This window comes from Petromyzon marinus, chromosome 4 (genome assembly GCF_048934315.1).
Source record: "Petromyzon marinus isolate PM22_M1 ecotype Great Lakes invasive population chromosome 4, UKy_Petmar_22M1.pri1.0, whole genome shotgun sequence".
In the NCBI taxonomy this organism is placed as follows: domain Eukaryota; kingdom Metazoa; phylum Chordata; class Hyperoartia; order Petromyzontiformes; family Petromyzontidae; genus Petromyzon; species Petromyzon marinus.
Genome location: NC_133670.1, coordinates 12,098,056 through 12,117,959, shown reverse-complemented (window position 1 = coordinate 12,117,959; position 19,904 = coordinate 12,098,056). Strand labels below are relative to the sequence as shown.

Genomic DNA, 19,904 nt, shown 5'->3' with positions numbered 1-19,904 from the left:
CCAATGGACATTGCCACTGAGAAAAGGAAACACATATACATGCTTGAAGTGTGATTTGCTGGAGAAGACCATGAAGAACAACTGATCAGCTACACATACATACAAGGCTTCATTTAAGGAAGCTGATTTATGAAAAAAAAATATTTAATGCAATTTCCAGAACGCAATGTTGTGTTAGTGCAATGGTCTCATCTACGTTACACTTTAACCGTGGGTTTATAAGCTCAAGAAATGCTCTCGTGGTTGGATAATATAAATAGATTCACTTAGACATGGGGGCCAATTCAGGAAAATAGCAGACAAACAGGTCGCTAATCCATAGCATGACCCTCTTGGCCATAGTAAGCATCTAAATACAAATAATTTATGGAGAAAGCTCTCTGGGAAATAATTTTTAAAGAATTTACAAAAAAAGACTATGATCATTGGGTTTCCATTTCAACTACTGCATTATCTGCGCAGAGTAAAATGTGATATAAAAACATGTGGATTACACGAACAATGTTTAATTCATTAGTGCTGACAACAGATGTATATGGTGCAGGGTAATTTGGAAACAAGGATGAAAAAAACTATAGGTCTTTTTTTTTAATCATTACATTTAACGGCAGGATCATGTAACGGAAGTTGAGCTCTGTGAAATGTTGGAGCGCACTCCACTTACTGATGCTGTGATAAATCTGGAATAATGACTCCGATGGGATGGCCATGTATTCAGGATGTCAAATAGGAGAGGACTTTGAGTTACATCCAGCAGAAAACCAGAGCGGAAACAAAAGCACTGCAAAAACAGTCAGCCATCATACTGTTCAAATTGATTTTGAGGCACTAACTTTGTTCTTAGTGTAACCTTCAGAAAGTTTAATTTTTTAAACAACCATAGAACGTTGCTGAGTAATAATCGCTGCCCTCAAGTGTCTTGATGATGTACAAGATACACTTTGGTGGATGATGCGTACCTGGTCGTATTTAAATTTGTCTGATTCCTCTTTGAGCTGTGAGAGTTATAGAAATGTTGATTTCCAAAATCTTGAGCTACATGTGGCTGCCCAGTGCCTACAAAATTTCCCCAATTTGCTTTGCATGCACAGAGTGGGTTGCTTTTCGGATAAGCACATGTATCTTCTGATCCCCGGAGAAATGAGGGTGCTCAAGCCCTATTTCTCCGAGCAAACTGATTTCACGGTTCGACAGATCACAACACGAGACCAAACAAGAACGCGGCATCCACATGGAGCGTCACTGACTGGGAAAAAGGAAATTGGTTCCATATATTACCACGTTTAGATATAAATGAAACGTGAGGAAGGGAAGTCTGAGACACCGTACAATTGCGTTTACTGAACAGCTAGCCCTTGGCAGCGCAGGTACTAAGTACACTTTGCTTCTCCAGCTAAAATACGCAATGCACATTAGTGAGTTATGACACCCACAGCTACGTGATGGATACTGGCAGGGGTTACTTGATGAATAGTGAAAGTAAAATATACTACATTCCTCAATAACAACAATAAATCGGTGGTTTGTGCCTTAAATTCATGTACAAGTCACGTTCTCATTGGTTCTTGAAAGGGCATGCATATTTGTCCCTAAATTATAGGCCCATTACAATTCTGATCACATCAAAGCTAGATTAAAACTCGATTCAAGGGATGCAGTACAGTGACATTTCAAATCGCAACCACTTATGTCCACCTCACGTGGACCATATTACTCACGGTTTATAGCACACGGTCAGATGCAATGTCTTTGCTAATTCAAAGATTGTTCATTTCTAAAAATAACTACTGCATACATTTTACTAAACACTTTGTAATGCACCATCATAGGTAATTATACAACAAGAAGAAACAATATGTAAAGCTTGTGCTAATGTTAAATATGTAATATTTTCATCGTGGTCCTGTGTCTGTGTTTTGTTTGCACAAACATTACATGACCGCGTTAAATTACACCAAATTACACATTCTAATTGGTCACAATTAAGCACACAGACTTCGGTATAAGCAGAAGCCTCTGTGCAAATGTTCAATGTGCTCCCAAACAATCGAAAGTGGTTTCTTGTAAAAGTAAGTCGGTGCAATCATGTTATGTTATACTACCACTGTTTCAAGCGTTTCAGGTGTCTTTGTTTTAAGCAGGTGAGAACTCCAGAGACCGGGATAGCCTCATTGGCAAGAGTGACCTGGGGAAATCGGTCTGCAAGTAGGATGCAAATATTGCTATGTATAATACAAACTGAGTAATTTGCAAGTATTTCTTGACTTTGGCAAATATGGACCCTGACGCCAGCACACAGTGGCCTCCTCTTGCGAACGACGTCAGAGAATCTTTAACATCAATTATGAAACAGACGGCGCGTAGCAGCAGAATTTTTGTTGTTACGATTATTACATCCAAAGTATTCACCAGTGAGTTCGCTGAAATCTCTGCAACAAGCGGCAAAACACACGACTGCTGTGCCATGCCACAGAGCCGCGCTGACAGAAAGACATGCGAATTCCTCATCAATGTCCGGTTCTTCTTCGTCGTTAAGAAAAGTGTTATTTGGTTTCTCAATGTATTCCACGCTTTTAAAATAAAATTGATGGACCCTTGAAACTCATGGTAATTTTTAAAATATATATAATAAAGTGTTTCAGACAAAAACATTTTAAATGTTCTCACGAGGGTAATTCATAATCACGATAAATTGTAGTGCCACAATTGATTTCTATGAATGTAATATTAGTATTCTGACTACAGTGCAGTGTAATATATTACAGTTTTAGAATGCATATTTTTCTTGAAGAGTTCAAAGGTGGATATTGCGAATTTTGGCAAAGCAGGGGAAGATTTCACGATGGTGCGTCTGGCGATGTCAGTTTCCCTGAATGTTGTAACATAGCATTTATATCATCTTGTCTTTGTGCTTTTTGATGTGCATCAGTAAGAGTAAATAGTGCTCAACACAGACATACTGGAGGTATTTCTATTGCTTATAACTGCAAGCTATAATGCTTAAGAGGTGCATGCTGTCAGAAGATGATGATCTCATTATCTGGACAAAGTTTTACAAGGCGCTAATTTAATGGGTAACAGCTATTAATTTAGAACTTTTACATATATTGGGAACTTTAACTGTTGTTTAAGAAATATTTTGTCACGGAATTAAAACTTTCAAGAAATAAATGAGAAATTATAATCACTATATGACAACATTTAGCAAAATGGACGATTTTAGTGGATCTTATATCATATGATATATCACAGTATCACCACATTCCAGTAATCCTAGTTTGTGGCCATAGACCTAAAGTTGTATGAATGACAAAGCCAAAAATCTACAACGTAGCTAAAAATATTTTGCGATTGTGCATTACGAAATTAACGAAACTGATGAAAGACAACTGTCTACCTATGGGCCATAAAGTATGGAAAGTCTGCTGCATATTTTTCATTTTTTCGATCTAGGTTGTAAAATATATGTCAAATGTACGTAGAATTTGAATAAGAAAACTCACCTTTGATGTGTTCAACTTGTTGTGGTTTTCAGAACTACACACATGTGCAACTTAACTGTTTTGTGTTTCACGAGTTCACAACACCATGATGCATCGTACTTTTTTCTAAAACAAACGTCAACAAATTCATCAATAACACTGTGGCTTTACAATATTATTTTGTATGTGCTTTGGAGACAGGCCATTCCCCAAAACTAAATGTATTCAATATTTGTATAGACACTGTTATTGACTAATGTGCTGAGGTTTTTTTTGTTAATTGTGCTTGTGCATCAATGCCAACGCAGCGGCATCATCAAATAAATGTCGTACTTATTTATGGCCATTAAGTGCACACGGCTGCCAGCAGGGATGTTACATATGGCTTTTTTACATCATTTACTTGCTGTCATTATTATTATTATTATACCCACAACTCTCATGCTGTTATATAGCAGAGCAACGTAAAAGCCCTTGATGTTGGCAGATACTTGATACCCTCTGATTTATAGTGGTGACATTCAACAGTGGTATACTAATAATTCGCATCATATATACGCAAACAAACATACATTAATTAATACGGTATTAAATACGCAATGTGGATGTATGGATACATATCAACATTCACACATTGTTAAATACATAGCAAAATGTTCTTACGTGCATAAACAAATGCAAAGTAAAAACAATTAGTGTCCACCATGGTCCAATATAACGTGTTGCCTATATTACAATTGCAAATGTTAGAATCGATGGTATGGAGTATGCCTACAATATAGAATTATAATCCGAATTTGACAGGCTGCAGTGACATGGGAAGTTCGCGAATACGATTTTTCAAGAAAGTAAAAGTGAAAACATTTTAAAGTATTCAGATGGCAACGTATTTCCGCACTCATAAACTGCTTAAAATGCTGATGATGCAACATAAAATACTGCACACGGTCAACGATGGAAGCTGCTCTCAGCACTGATGGCACTGCTGGTGCTGGTAATTTACAGGGATCTGCCTCCGTGCGTTTGAAGACAAAAAAAGAATGAGCTGGTGGGAAAAAGTATGCCCTATTTGCCACTGTGGATACTATTGGCTCCTGTTAATAAATGTTAAAAATCGAAAAAAGACTATTTTTCCCGCAGGAATCATCCTCTGTGCAATTCAATTATCTATTGAGTGAAAGTTACAGAAGCCCGCAGCATACGTACATCACCTACGAGACATCGCTGGCTGCCATGCGGTATTGTCAGAGGCATGACAGGACCCGTGTTGGGATGCACTTTAATACAAATGACGAAATGGAATTTCATTTCCACTTCTCTCTTTTGACATACTGCATTTTAAGCTGTTCTTGACACAGACACATTTTTTGCGTGTTATTTACAATACATATACTATATAATTTATGTTTGCTCATGTTGCTGCATGCAGGAGACATAATGGATATATGTATGTTGAACTTCTTTTGCACCGTACGTAGCCAACCGTGCTAATTGGAGGTGCGGGGGAAGGACAACAAACTAAACACAAAAATCAGTTCTAAAGAAAAGAGTTTTAAATTAGAATTCAAATAAGGGTTTAACTCTGGGACGGACTAAATGCAGTTGTTGTGATGCCCTGATTGCCTTGCCACGTGTTACAAATAGTGTGTTATTGTAACGACATCACGACATCACAGTTACTTAGTGGCTTTTTTAACTTACTTATGTGAGATTTGTCTCCTGGGATTATGTGTTTTGTGTACAAGTTCAGCCCGATTTACTTTGTACAATAATAATTGACGATACATATAATATTGTCCAACATGCAATGACCTTTAAATGATCCCACAGCGCCTTTAGCGTCTTCTCGATGGCACACCGCCCGTGCTGCTGATGGCCTGCAGCACAAGCACGCGTTCTGCCCTTCCCGGTGCTGGTTACAAGTACACGATGTACCAGAATTGTCACCTGTGAACAAGCACAACAAACACCTGTGGCAATCGTAACGTTCAAATTGTTTGTAAAGCAATTAAACAAAATACAGCTACAAACACGGTTGCCGGGGCGGCCATCTAATGAGGTCTTGGTTTCATATGTGAGAGATTGCAAACCGTGCAAATATGGAGAGAGCAGAGAATGTACATGAGAATGTATATATGTAACCGTGGCTTGGCTCTGGAGCAATCGTGATGTCAAAACACAGCAGAAATTAAACTTGTAGGTGGCATCCTCTGGGGTAGGAACGACTTTCAGCAGCTCAAGTACAATCAACGAGGCCAAGATTCGTCACAGCACCAGACAATTAACATCAACCTATAATATAGTTTTTTTTTTAGGTTAGATCGCATGAATATAAATGTATTGTTAATCCCTACACCAACCTACACAACCAATTAGTAAGGTTTGTCACGTAAACAAAACATGCCAATTAGTTACTAGTGTTGGAGAGTAAACCCACAACTTTTTAAAATTCGAGAACGACGTTTCACCGCTAATGAATATCAATTAATCAAATTGCCTGTAAAATCTATTTTAACATCATAGCTCGATGAGGTATGTTCTTAAGTTGTTTTGCTCGTTCCTCAGGCAATTGCCACTGCTTTCTACACACATTCCCAACGACATGTATTGTGGATTCAGCGACACCAAACTACGACATCCAGACAACTAATGGTCCACATCAAGATTGTGGGCAGCATGCAGAATTGGTTTTATGAAGAATAGACCGTTCGTAATTGCTCATTTAAAAAACGAATGAGAAATGTACTATTCATAGTAAGTTCACGGGTCCAGGCATGACAGCACATTCATGTAATCGAGCACTTTGCAGGTGGGGTTGGTGGATCACACACACACACATTGACATGTGCATGAGGCAATTGCAGAACTCTGAGGTGGCCTACAGAAGGCAGTACAGTGAGCAGGTTGTTGGCAGCAAACTTTTTCAGCATTCGTATCTTGTACGAGTGAGTTGTCTCCAAGTACTCTAGTTTTCTCCCACACTCAAAAATGATCAGTCAATTGGCCAAACGTAACCAGGAAGTGCACACGCAACAAAGGGTATCGGTTTTTGTGTAAAGCTGAATGCTTATTGCGATGGCATGCGTGTATTCAAAAGTGTGTAAACTACAAGATAATTTGTATTTATATAGCTAATAATCACTACGACATTTCAGGACGCTGCAGGGAAAAATGGGCATATTTATTGTCTACACTGTGGAGTTTATATTTGGTGCTCAGTCATATCTGTAATTTATCTGGTTTGTTAAATTAGTCTTTTTAAATTCACATTATGTAGATGTGTGATCCATGGTGTAATAATGCAAGCATCTGTTCAGCATTTAGATATGCTCAATCATTGGCTATTTTGATACTCTATGGAAAAACATAGTTTAAGATAAAGTTGAACATTATTATATTCTTGGTTCTTTCGGTAAAGTTACGTAGAAGGGAAACAATAATAAAAATATTTTTATTTTTTAAAATATTTTTTTATTTTTAAAAATATTTTTTTATTGTTTCCCTTCTACGTGACTTTACCGAAAGAACCAAGAATATGAATTCCTGCAGTCACGAAAGCTTTAAATCAAAATTGAACATTATTGTTTAGAAAATAAATACAACACAAGCTTTGGAGACAAAAATGGTGTGTATTGAATTTATTTTCAAACAATTATCATGTTAATGCAAAAAAAAAGTTCCCACTATCTATGCAGTACTAGTTAAAAGTACATCATAGCTACACGTATCACATGCTTCTGCTGTTATCCCTGGTGAATTATAGAGATGTTAAAGGTTGCCTGTTGATCATCCTGGAGGATAGAGCTGGTATCATAGAAGAAATCTGCTCCCAAACACAACTGCTCTCCTATGGATGCATTCGACTGGATAATGCTTGCTATGTGAGGTCATTATGGAGAATTTGCAATGAAGGCCCTGACTGTAGAATGCTTTACATGACCCATTATCTTAGCATCGCAACATATCTGGCCTGCTTTCTGTCATGCTTATCACTGCATCTGTAGCCTTGCCTGCAGATGTGGTCAGATATAGACTTGACACGGGCAGCTGTGAACAGATACAGATATGACCTCGTGGTCATCTTGGACAGAGATGTGTTTGATTGTGGTATTAAGAGATTGAGAACATAGAGTCTACCGAGCTACACGAAAGTGGGGAACTTATCATTGGTTCTTACAACATAAGATATATATTTATAAATATTAACAGGCATGCCGCCCCGTGCAATCCATGCCATCAGCGCTGGTGATTTATTCCGGCAGGTTGGAGGTCACGCATTCTGCTGTATCCTGTGTCCCATGCCGTTCTGTGTTATGGCTATGCAAGGTGCAAAGCGAAAATGCATTGCAGTAATTGTCATATGGCGTGTCAAAAAGAGTAAATGCACACGGTAGTTTGTTTCTGTTAGACTCCTATGCTTACCCTCTTCATGTTGTGTAAACTGACTAAATGGCGATGCACACACCATGTATAAATTTCATGCATTTTAAGCATTTGGATAAGCAGCCTTATTCTCTTCTATCGAAAGAGTCACGCGTTTTTATGGTAGCCAACAACGATGACATCAGCTATGAACCAGCAAATCATCACATTGCATGATAATGTAGGAACAAAATATATCATTATAATAATCCCCTTCATTCAGGAGAGAATCACCAAGTCGCATTGCTTACTGCTTAGGACAACACATTCCTTTTTTTAGTATTTTTCACTTTTCCTGTATGAGGAAACCGGAGCAATAACAAAAAATCCGCAGCGTTCCAGGGAACGATTGAATACATTCCATACCTGCCAAAATGCAAGTATACATATATACCAATATACAGGTATTAAAACCACATCCTCAGCCTGATAGTTGGGTTATGCAAGATCCATCTCTTTATGATCCATCAACCCCACATCGAAGTGGCAGGTTTACAGTATAGGCAGTGCCACTCCATACGTGCCTGGTGGGCACTGCCCCATTCTATACAGAACAGCCATCACGTGGCCGAAACTCTTCGCATTTTAAGAGCATGCAGTCCACTGGGCTAGAGGCCAGGATATACGAGACCATCAGAGAGGTTGCTAATGAAAGAAGGCCATTCAGTCCATCTCTCTCCTTAGGGCAGGAAACTAGAGACCAGCTGGACGGTTGCCAGAAACCTGCAACAAATATTTCCCCAAGCTCTGTGGTCCACCAGTAGGGGAGGCGGGAAACGTGGTATGTGTAATCCCAATTGTGTAAATTTTACAATTTGTAAAATTTGGAACATGATACCGGCACTCAATGACCTACTCTGGCGCATGACGAGTTGGGATATTTAGCGTCCACTGTCATGCAAATGGCGCTTATTTTATATGGTCAATACACCCACAGTATAAACCAGAGCTGCTTTTGGATTCGAACCGTGATGATAATGCAACAAGCGGCGGACGCCTTACCGCTGGGCCCTATGGCCGAGCAAAACGGTAGAAGTGACCAAAACCAAGCCCCTTCAATCTCCATGCCCCACGTGTGGCATCCCTCCCTGGACTGAGGCTGACTCCACGATGTGGTCTTGAGCACTACGGTTCACAACGACACGACGAAATGAACGGCGCGGTGCTCGCTCGCTCACGACCACCTCCCTCCACGTTGACGATAATTAACGGAGTCGCTCGCCCTGTGCCCTTAACGGAATTGGAAATTGTAAGGGCACGCCGGCGTGGGAGTCGTATATCCTGAAGGGGAATGCGCTAATGGGACATCGATGCGGACGGAAACATTTGCGTGTGCCTTAAGACGCATTACGCCACACGCGGCCATAAAGCACCCGGTGAGGGTCGGTGCAAATGAATAAAGTAGCCGCAGTTGAGGAGGAAGAGGTGGTAGGTGGTGGGTGGGAACCGGCCCATTAGGCTTAGGCCAACCCGGTGCTGCCTTCAGCTTGGAAGCGCGAGCGGTGGGCATCAAAGTGGGCATGCGATGCCGGAGGAGCGACAAGGACGCGTCTTCTGTTCCGTTTCCATTCTTTTCATTTGATACATCTCGCCAACAACACGTGCAGGAGGTGCCGCGGTGGGAAGATGTTAACTCCCTCGCCTGGTATGCAGCAGGGTCGTGGGTTCGATCCTAGCGCTTGACGCCTGTTTTATAATTGGAGTTTTCATGTTTCTCCCCGGGTCGCGTGGATTTTTCTCCTCCAGTTTATCCCTCCACATTTAGAAACGTGGGTTTAGAGTATTTGATTGCTGCTATTTCCACTGAATAAGCCACTTTGTTCAGCTATCAACTGTGGCAATGTCGATTCTGAAAAAGAGCTGTAAAGCTCAGTGGGCCTTACCGAGTAAAATAAAAATTGTTTACAGTTTAAATATATTTAGGCCAGCACTGCATGAGCTGCACTCGATGGGGTTGCATATGTGGCCATTATTTGTTTGCTTAATTTAAAAACAGCTGTGCTACGTAATGCTCATTTAAGGCTGAGTTGATCTAGGGGACAATTGACCAAGCTGGCTTCAGGTAGCACGTGTGTATGACAACCAGCAATCGAACTCGAGTTGTGGCTATTGCAGAGATACCACTTTTAACACAAAGCCACATATCCGCCAGTCGCCTACACAGGCTTTTGGGGCAAGTGCTGTTGGCGGGCACCTATGGAGACTGAAACGGGGCACGAAGGGGAGTGGTGTGGCTAGCATCGCGCCCGGTTAACAGCGCTGAGCCAGTGGTGTAAACTACACATTCATATGGCGGGGGCGAGTATATCCATAGAACAACCACTGTCAACTTTCCCACAAAGTGGTAACAATTTGATCGACTCCCCAATGGATGATGGGTTAAATGAACACCCAAACCAAGATTTAAATTTAGAACCTTCCGATTGCGAGCCTCTTGCTGCTCTACCGCTGAGCCACCAGGATGAGACAATTCACACTCCGCCAGGTACTCATTTGAGGCTGAGTCGACATTGGGCGAGCTGTTCAAACAAATTCTGCTGATGTTAACATCGGCCGGGGATCGAACCCAGGTCTCCCGGTTCGCAGTACGGCTCCCCACGCACACTCCCGCACACATAACCACACACATTGAGTACACACGCACGTGCACGTGGGGATACGGGGGCGTTCTTCTTCAAGAGCACTCGAACGCGCAGAATTAATGCAATCGCTGCATGCACATGCACAACCTACACGACATCAAGGAACACGCGCACCGGGCTGTGGTTCCCAGCGCACGGACTCTCGCCCCCCTTTCTCACCCCCCTCCCCTCCCCCCCCACTTCGAGCTCCATCCCTCCACTCCTCCCCTCTCTCGCTCCCATCCTGGACTTGCTTCTAAAGCACCCTTTTGGGGCAGTGGTGTAGCCCCAGCTGCGTTAATCTATCGTGATTGAACGCTAAAGCGCACGGTTCTTTATATGAGAACTATCAAGGGGCCTTTAGAGAGTCCATGAATCATATTATTTTCTTCAATATTTCATCTTCATTCATTCTCATTCACTCGCTCGCTCACTCGCTCGCTCACTCGCTCACCTCACTCTCTCTCTCCTCTCCGTGAGTGGCGGAGTCTCGGGATCTTTGTCCCCTCGGGCGGGCTCGAGAGTGCGAAAACCGAGCGACTCTCGTCGCGCGCCAGCTGCCTCCACCGCTGCCGCCGCCACCGCCGCCGTCTCATCCCTCCCTCCGAGATGAATCAAACGGCCACAGTGAGCAACGTGGTGCGGAGTCACAGCGGCTCCATCAGCGTGGGCAAGGTGAGCCACGTGGACACCAGCTCACCTTCATCCGGTCCGGCAATTTCGCCACCGCGTCGTTAATTCACTCCACCGCCGTGCTCATTTGCGCTCTTCTCTTGCAATTGGCACACGCGTGGCTGAGAAAGGATCGTCAGAGAGAGAGCGTTAACTGCACGTTGGGAGTTCCCCGTCTCCGTCGCTTTTGTGTCGCCTAATGGATCGCGCCTCGTTCGTGTTCGGAATTGGCACAATTACAGAACGCGGCCATGCGCTCAACTTGGCAAACGCTCGCCACTTGAGCGACCCTGTATATTTAATGTGAGTGCACGGAAAGGATGCATGCATAATTAGTGTACACACACACACTGCAGCTTGTGCACTCACATGTATTATGTATGGATACAATAACGCAGAGAGCGCCGCGTGGAGATGAGGGTCCTGGGGGAACACAGCCTGAAATATGTTGCGAGGTGCCGGGGGAGGGTGCGGGAACTGAGCAGGTGTTTTGAGATGCATTGAAAATAAGTGGAATTTTGACAGCCATGTGAAAGTAGACGCGGTCGTCTCGCAAGTCGAGATCAAAGGCTGACTCCACGTGTCATCGTCGGCGACGAGTGTGCATCAGCCGACTGTGAATCATCCGCATTGCAGTTACAGTGTCGTAATGATGATCATAATAAACAGGAATAATGTGAACGCGCAGTTGCCGATATACATTTGTGTCTGCGTGTGTTTAATTAAATGTTTTGTGTGACCGACGGTCATCAGCATTACACCTGGAAAGACATCGTTTGAAACTAGCGCGAAACAGGTGACAAAGGCGTCAGCAACGCGCCATTCAGTGGCTTTAATAAAAACGCTTTTTCTTCAATCAAATGGGATACATCATTTGTGTTTACACACCTGGAGGCGCGTCGAGAGAGAGAGAGGCAGGCATACGAGGTGACACTATCTCGCCTTGCCAATGTTCCACGAAGCTAATACCAATCACGCTTGAACACGGACCTCAGCACAAATGTGCTCCCTTCACAGCGACAGGGAGCGCGACCACAATCAGCGCTCTAAAGACGCTGCACGCGTGGCCGGCTCTATTGGCCGGTTTGCACCGAGGGTTCACGACAAATACGCGAGAGCGGCTTGCGACGCGCGATTGGGTGCACGGCTGCACGGGAAGGTGCTGCGGCTAGCAGAGCTGCCACTCACCCAGCCACAGCGGAAATCTGCGGCGGTAGCGTTTATGATTAGTTGGGGGGGGGGGGGGCGTGGACATCAATTGCGTCCAGTCTTCCTCCCACGCCTCTCAATGCGTGCTCACGAGAGCGCGAGTTCAAAGTCTCACACAGAGTCGACTCAACTCCCGAAGCTTGCAGAATGAGCGCAACTTGGTGGGATAGTCAATTTGCAGTTGTCCTGCCGATTGACTAGCCCCAAAGCGTCGGAACGTGGACATATCCACCAAGAGTTGCTCACTTGTGTAACAAACAAAAAACGTTAGATTAAAATAAATATATTCGCTCAAATTATGTAACGTTGAGACAAGTCAGAATTTTTTGCTCCAGGTGCGCATCTTGAACGATCTTCTTCATCTCCATGATTTCGATGAAAGGTGGTCTTCCGTTAAGAGAGTAACGCAATATTCCACTGAGTTATGACAGCAATTTTGTATTTAATAAATAAAACCTCCGTGGGAATAGAAAACTAAATTTCATTCACTGAAAAAGCTTGCAAAATTGCCAAACACAAAACGTTGCCCAAAAAAGCGAGGCGTCCCGTGAAAATAGAAACCAGGTGTGTGTGTGTCTGCAATCATTCACGGCCACGTTGATGTCAAGCTGTGTCCCAACTCTTCCTTCCGAATCAGAAATCCGTGCGGCATCTCCAAAGAGCTGGCACGCGGCTGCTGTTGCTACTGCGCTGCTGCGCTGCTGTTGCTGCTGCTGCTGTTGCTGCTGCTGGTGTTGCTGCTGCTGTTGCTGCTGTTGCTGCTGCTGTTGCTGCTGTTGCTGCTGCTGTTGCTGCTGTTGCTGCTGTTGCTGCTGCTGTTGCTGCTGCTGATGTTGCTGCTGCTGTTGCTGCTGCTGTTGCTGCTGTTGCTGCTGCTGTTGCTGCTGCTGCGCTGCTGCTGCTGAGCTGTTGCTGTTGCTGCGCTGCTGCTGTTGCTGCTGCTGTTGCTGCTGCTGCTGCGCTGCTGCTGTTGCTGCTGCGCTGCTGCTGCTGAGCTGTTGCTGTTGCTGCGCTGCTGCTGTTGCTGCTGCTGTTGCTGCTGCTGTTGCTGCTGCTCTGCTGCTGCTGCGATGCTGCTGCGCTGCTGCTGCTTCCCGGCGTGGTGCTTGCTGTCGGCTGCCGCAGTCATTATCACCGCATGAGATCGCCCTCTTACATTGCAATTGGAGGCAAACTCACGTTCGGCTCGGCTGTAACATCATCCGGTCTTGCGCATAGCGGTTCGTCGATAGGCGGTGATGCATTTACGCACTGCGAGTGCAATGCGAATGAATGGCATTGCAGCGGAGTGAGTCTCGTGCTGCTGCTCCGTCCAGAGTTTCCTAGCTCGAATCCAGCCCCCATCCCGCACCTGATCACCCAAACGCCTTCTTCTCCACGATGCGCTGCTGGGGAAATAGAGGATTAAACGATCCGAGTAGGTGTGCCAACATTTTTGTGAGTCGACATCTCTCTCGCGCGCACACCGCCTTCTGAGGCTGTAACTACCGGATTTGCTGAACAACCCGCGTCTTGATTGCTGCTTGGCACGAGACACAAGTGCTGTGAGCGAGCACATATGAAGGCCCGGGACGGCACACAAGGCGGTGGGTGGCCAGCACCACGCCCGGCCGCCTTTGTCTCCCCAGTCACGATGTTTATACACCGCACCAGGTACTTATTTGAGGCTGAGTCGACCTAGGGGAGGCCCAGGACCGGTTCAGATAATCGTCACCGGGTGTTGGTCGTGAGCGGGAATCGAACTCGTGCCGCCAGGTTCGTAGCGCGGCACGCTAACTGCTGCACTATCGCTGTCTCACACAAACACAGCGACACCCACACACAGAGACACCCACACACACAGACACACACACACCCACACACAGAGACACCCACACACAGAGACACCCACACACAGAGACACCCACACACACAGACACACACACCCACACACAGAGACACCCACACACACAGAGACACCCACACACAGAGACACCCACACACACAGAGACACCCACACACACAGAGACACCCACACACACAGACACACACACCCACACACAGAGACACCCACACACACAGAGACACCCACACACACAGACACACACACACCCACACACAGAGACACCCACACACACAGACAACAGCAACCGCCATTCGCCACTAAGTGGCGGTGACGTCACCACGACGCTTGTGCCAGGCTATGTGCACCTTGAGGGCACGTGAAGTGTCGAACGCCCGCTGGCAGGAGGAGGTCACGGGGCAGACCCAGGTGCCAGGGGTCGGAGGAGCGACGCTCACAACAACGAGCGGAGCGCCGGGTGGCTAAAGCACAGCAAGTTGGCACAGTTGGGGACACAGGTAGTGCATCAGCCAGTCGTCTCAGTCGGTCGACCTGTGGCATCTGGGTCTGCCCCGTGACCTCCTGCCAGCGGGCGTTCGCCCTCCGTTGTTTTTGGAGGGCGACTGCCTCCAACTGCTCAGTAGCGTCCTTCACGAGCGTCCTCCACAGAGGCCGATCTTGACACCGCTGGTACCAGTCATGGGCAAGTCCACTCAGTTCCACGTCCTCCTGCACCACATCACTCCATCTCTTCTCTAGCCCGTGCCGCGCCCGTTTAGGCCCCCTCGATCCGGCCGAACAAAAGCTGTTTCGGCATGCGGTGGCTGGGCATGCGGGCTACATGACCCAACCCACACACACAGACACCCACACACACAGACACACACCCACATACACAGACACACACACAGACACCCACACACAGACACACAAAGACACCCACACACACATAGACACCCACACACACAGGCACCCACACACACAGACATACACACACCCACACACAGACACCCACACACATAGACACCCACACAGACACTTGTCGAGGTGAAGTCCTCCGGGGGGCAGACAGACAACGCCTCGTCACGTGTTGCTTCGGAATACCTCGTTAATTGCAATGCGGCGCATAATTAGTCGAGTGCGGGTGGGTTCATAATTTCCGTTAATACGAATTTGATTGAACGGACATTTGTCTTGACGAAGGTTTTTAAAAAGCGACGTCGGTGGATGAGAATATCACAGTAGGTGTCTCTCCCCCCACCCCACCACCGCTGTGTCATAGATTGCATCCTTGCTGATTTCCCATTGAACGCTTTGTCGATTAGCGGAAGCCTGTTCAGGGGGAGGTGGGAGAACAAGAGAGTGGAGGCGCGGCCGCATTCGAGCGCGGTTTTAAAGGTAGCGCGCCGCATTACGCACATCCCGCTCCCACCGGGGATGAGCAACTTTACATGCTGCGCCCTCTTGTTTCCGCGAGCAACGGGCTCACAATCCAAACCGAGCGCGTCGCCCATTGAGTACACGAGGCGTGGTGCCTGGCAGAGAGGCGGCAAGGGCTGGCCACGTGCAGTCGCCTGTGTTGAGGCGCCAGAGAACGAGTCAATGAGATACGGGAGTCGTTATGCAGGCACGAGACAGATGCTTGATAGCCAATGCGAAGCAATGCCAGATAAGCGTGAGCAACCGAACAGAGGAAAGCAACGTCGATTTCCGGCATCGTTGCACGGGAATTGTCGCATGGATTAACATCCAACCGCAACACCTCGACCCCCCCCCCCTCATCATGCTCGATCTCATGCTCGATCCTATGCTCAAACCAGTAACACTTCGATGCCCATGCTCGACTCCATACCTCACGGAATCATGTATTGCTTTACAGCGCATCCATATACACAGAGCCGACGTGTAAAAGTCGATCGCAACAACAAGCGACCGTCTTGAGGTGAGAGAATCAGACTGCTGTGGACGAGGCATTATATAGATCTGAGAGGGGTGGGGGGTTGCCGCATCGGTAGAGAGGGTGGGGACAGCGATTGTGAGAGATGGCATGTAGGGCATGTGAGAATGAGATGCAATCCAAAGGGCATGCGAGAATGAGAGTGTAATCCAAAGGGCATGCGAGAATGAGATGCAATCCAACGGGCATGTGAGAATGAGATGCAATCCAACGGGCATGTGAGAATGAGAGTGCAATCCAAAGGGCATGTGAGAATGAGATGAAATCCAAAGAACATGTGAGAATGAGATGCAATCCAAAGGACATGTGAGAATGAGATGCAATCCAACGGGCATGTGAGAATGAGATGCAATCCAAAGGGCATGCGAGAATGAGATGCAATCCAAAGGACATGTGAGAATGAGATGCAATCCAAAGGGCATGTGAGAATGAGAGTGCAATCCAAAGGGCATGTGAGAATGAGATGCAATCCAAAGGACATGTGAGAATGAGATGCAATCCAACGGGCATGTGAGAATGAGATGCAATCCAAAGGGCATGCGAGAATGAGATGCAATCCAAAGGACATGTGAGAATGAGATGCAATCCAAAGGGCATGCGAGAATGAGATGCAATCCAAAGGACATGTGAGAATGAGATGCAATCCAAAGTGCATGTGAGAATGAGATGCAATCCAAAGGACATATGAGAATGAGATGTAATCCAAAGGACATGTGAGAATGAGGTAAAAGGTCAACATGTGGTATCCTGAGCAAAGAATTCGAGGGCGTCTTCACGCCTGTGTGAAAAGTCCATATTAACATAGCAGGCAAGTAGTGTTATAAATACTGTATATTGGCTTTCAAACTCGAACTGTATTTTCAATGTAAGTTATTGCGTATCCTGTTTGCAGTAATTTCATGGGTTTCACTCTTTGGTTCTTTCGGTAAAGTCACATAGAAATAAAATAAAATAATAATAGAATACGACGTATCGATTGCAACATAGACACGGATACACACAGACAGTCACACAAGCAGAGAGAGACTCACACAGAGACAAACAGAGAGAGACACACGTGTCTAAGTTTTGTCTCTCTCTCTCAAATTTAGCAATCTTTGGAAGAACGTAATCAACCAGGTGGGGCGTTGACTGTTGAGTTGGCCGACTCTCTGTGTTGTATTGCATTATATTCCCAAGTTTACTAGGTTTGTTTTCTCATTCATTTCTACCTGATGACGGTTGTTTGTGTTGTAATCGAAACGTCGTTTTCTATTATTCTTTAATTTAATTTCTACGTGACTTTACCGAAAGAACCAAAGAGTAATTCCTGCAGCCACGAAAGCTTCGAATCTAGTTTTGTCATGGGTTTCGTTTACATATTTTGTTGCATTTGCTCTGTTGGTGTGCACATTCCCACCCTGCACGTGTCCCGTAATTGCCGCGACTGCCGACTGTCTTGGGCTGTGACCGTCCTTGTAAAAGAGCTGCTTAGCTCAATGGGCCTTGTCAGCGGAAAGAAAGTTCGAGGCTGAGAAGTATCGTTATAAGGTTTTAATCAGCGTGGGGAATGGGTGTAAGAGGTCCGGGACCTTGGTTAAATGGAAGTGGTGTTAACATTTGAACAATAATCTGTTGTCATTTACCTTTGTTTGTTTACATTTTAAACGCAATTGTTTATTCCATTTCTGCTGTCGGGTTTCATGTAGTAACACGAAGACATGGTCCATGCAGAGCTTTGACAGCGACAAGTGTACCAACTTGTGTTGGACAACGACTCCAGAATTGTTACCGAGGTCACTTCAATAGGCAGGATAAAACTAAGCTGAATGAAGTGAAACTCAAAGTTTGAATACAAAAATGTTATGCAATAATTTTATTTTATTTCATGCAGTAATATGAATGGCCTGAGACAATCAACTTGCGACACTCTAGAAGCCGGTTTAGTCACGTGTATATTTGAAATATGGATTGTAACGTAGGCCCTCTGTACCGTGAGTCTCTTGCACTGACAATCCATTAGATAGATCCTTGAACCACCTGGCCACCGCTTTTCAATATTTCACGAATCGATATTGGGGGAAGAGTAGGGGGTGGAAGACTGGCTTTTTAACCTAACGACCGAAGTTTGGATTCCTAGCCACAATAAACCTCAACGGAAAGTGATAACCGAAGCGGTCCTGGCCCCCCTCTCTCCGCAACCCGCTCATACCTCCTAATCACCAACCCGCACTGGCAAAGCATGACGGAGAAGCCCCATAAGGCCATGACCGAAACAACTTCGGCAGACTTTTATTCAGTTGTGGATTTTGACTTTTATGAATGCTTACTCGGAAACGGACGCGATGGCGGGCTCGCCATGGGTTTGACATCAAACACACCAGCAGATAAACTCCTACTCGCGAAGCGAGCACTCTTTAACAACTCGGGGATGTTTGTGTGTGTTTTTTTTTGCAAGTGGGATGAGTTTAAATCAACGCTTTAGCACCGCATAATTTTAACTTTTTCGACGCTCGGATCCAACTGCCAACGGCACGTTTGCATTTCTTCCTGGACAGCTGAAGGTAAAAGTGCAGCCCCGAAATCGCTCGCTCACGCCAGCTGAAAGGGGCTTCCACTTGAAAGAGCCCCACTAGAAGACATTTGGCCTACTCTTCCAAGCTGGCCCAACGACCTGGAAGAGGTGGGAGCAGCCACACTTTATCCAACCACACGCGACCTGCCGATCGACCGTGCTTTGTGTCTGATGTAGGTTGGACAGAGCGGGATTAAGACAAACAAAACGAAATGTACGTCATTGTTTTTAACTGCTGCTCTGGGAGATGGAATCGGCGACCGGTGTATGGAGTGCAAGTCCTGTTGCGATAATCATTACACGACGGCAGCGTCCCCTGCGGAATAACACATTTGATGTGGCTTCAAAGGCAACACCGGGCTTGTGTTCTCTCCTAAGTCACTTGTGCACCGTACAAGGCTCCTTACTTCACCTGTCCAGTAGACATGCAACGTTGGGACAACCTTGGCTTGTGGTTGGAACCGTTGAGCCAAAGTTTGGATTCCAACGTTCCCGCTAAAGTTACTGCACAGATATTTCGCCCGTAAAAAATAGCCACCACAAGCGTCGCAGCCTCCGCCGCTTCGTCTCCGATCGATGACATCTCGCGATTCTTCACGGTGCAAAGTGGAGTGAGCACGTGCACATGGTAAAGTCGAGGCAAGGCTCACGGCGTGTGCTTTACGTAACACTCGATTTCAAATGCGTGTTGAAACAAAACACCAATTGCGCTTTTCATAGTACACCCTCAGGGCTGGGGAGAAGTGAAATCCTAAACGTTCAACTTGACTTTTGCAGTTGTTTTTGATAATGCAGTGCCATTGTAGTGGCGTCAGTTCTGGCGCCCAAGCACGCCTGGAACTTTTCAAACGTGGGTGGATGGGTGGAGGGTTCTCGTGAAAGGGCTCTCTCTTCTTATCAGTATGTCGGTTCACAAAATGACCGGCCGACTCTATTTTGTTTGTTTCATATTGTTGTCGTATTTTAATAGGAGCCCGGTACAGAAGAGCACAAACCGCTACACGAGTGGGGTGAGGGGGGGGTACAGAAAATCCGCGGACCTCAGTCCCGAACACTGTGCCATCTGGGTTTAAAGCAGGGGTCTCAAACTCACGGCCCGCGGGCCAACTGCGGCCCGCGGAACGATATTATGTGGCCCCCTACTTGACGGTAATTATTTATTTAT

The 19,904-nt window shown here is 45.6% G+C and overlaps 2 protein-coding genes across 3 annotated transcripts in view; one reads left to right on the top strand and one right to left on the bottom strand.

Annotated features, from left to right (window-relative positions):
- Positions 1-13,164, bottom strand: part of LOC103091846 (5'-AMP-activated protein kinase subunit gamma-2) — a 45,498-nt gene extending 32,334 nt beyond the window's left edge. The window contains exons 1-3 of the mRNA XM_076056702.1: positions 12,086-13,164; positions 11,226-11,319; positions 5,295-5,429 (exon numbers count right to left, since the gene is read on the bottom strand). The gene's annotated coding sequence lies outside the window, so the exon portion shown is untranslated. The remainder of the gene's footprint in view (positions 1-5,294; positions 5,430-11,225; positions 11,320-12,085) is intronic.
- LOC116938710 (inactive dipeptidyl peptidase 10-like) overlaps positions 10,791-19,904 on the top strand; it is a 113,806-nt gene continuing 104,692 nt past the window's right edge. Inside the window, exon 1 of one of the 2 annotated variants that reach the window (XM_032946219.2) lies at positions 10,791-11,200. In XM_032946219.2, the coding sequence (XP_032802110.1) occupies positions 11,135-11,200 (66 nt within the window). In that variant the 5' untranslated portion in view covers positions 10,791-11,134. The remainder of the gene's footprint in view (positions 11,201-19,904) is intronic. The other variant, XM_032946221.2, reaches the window with a different exon arrangement.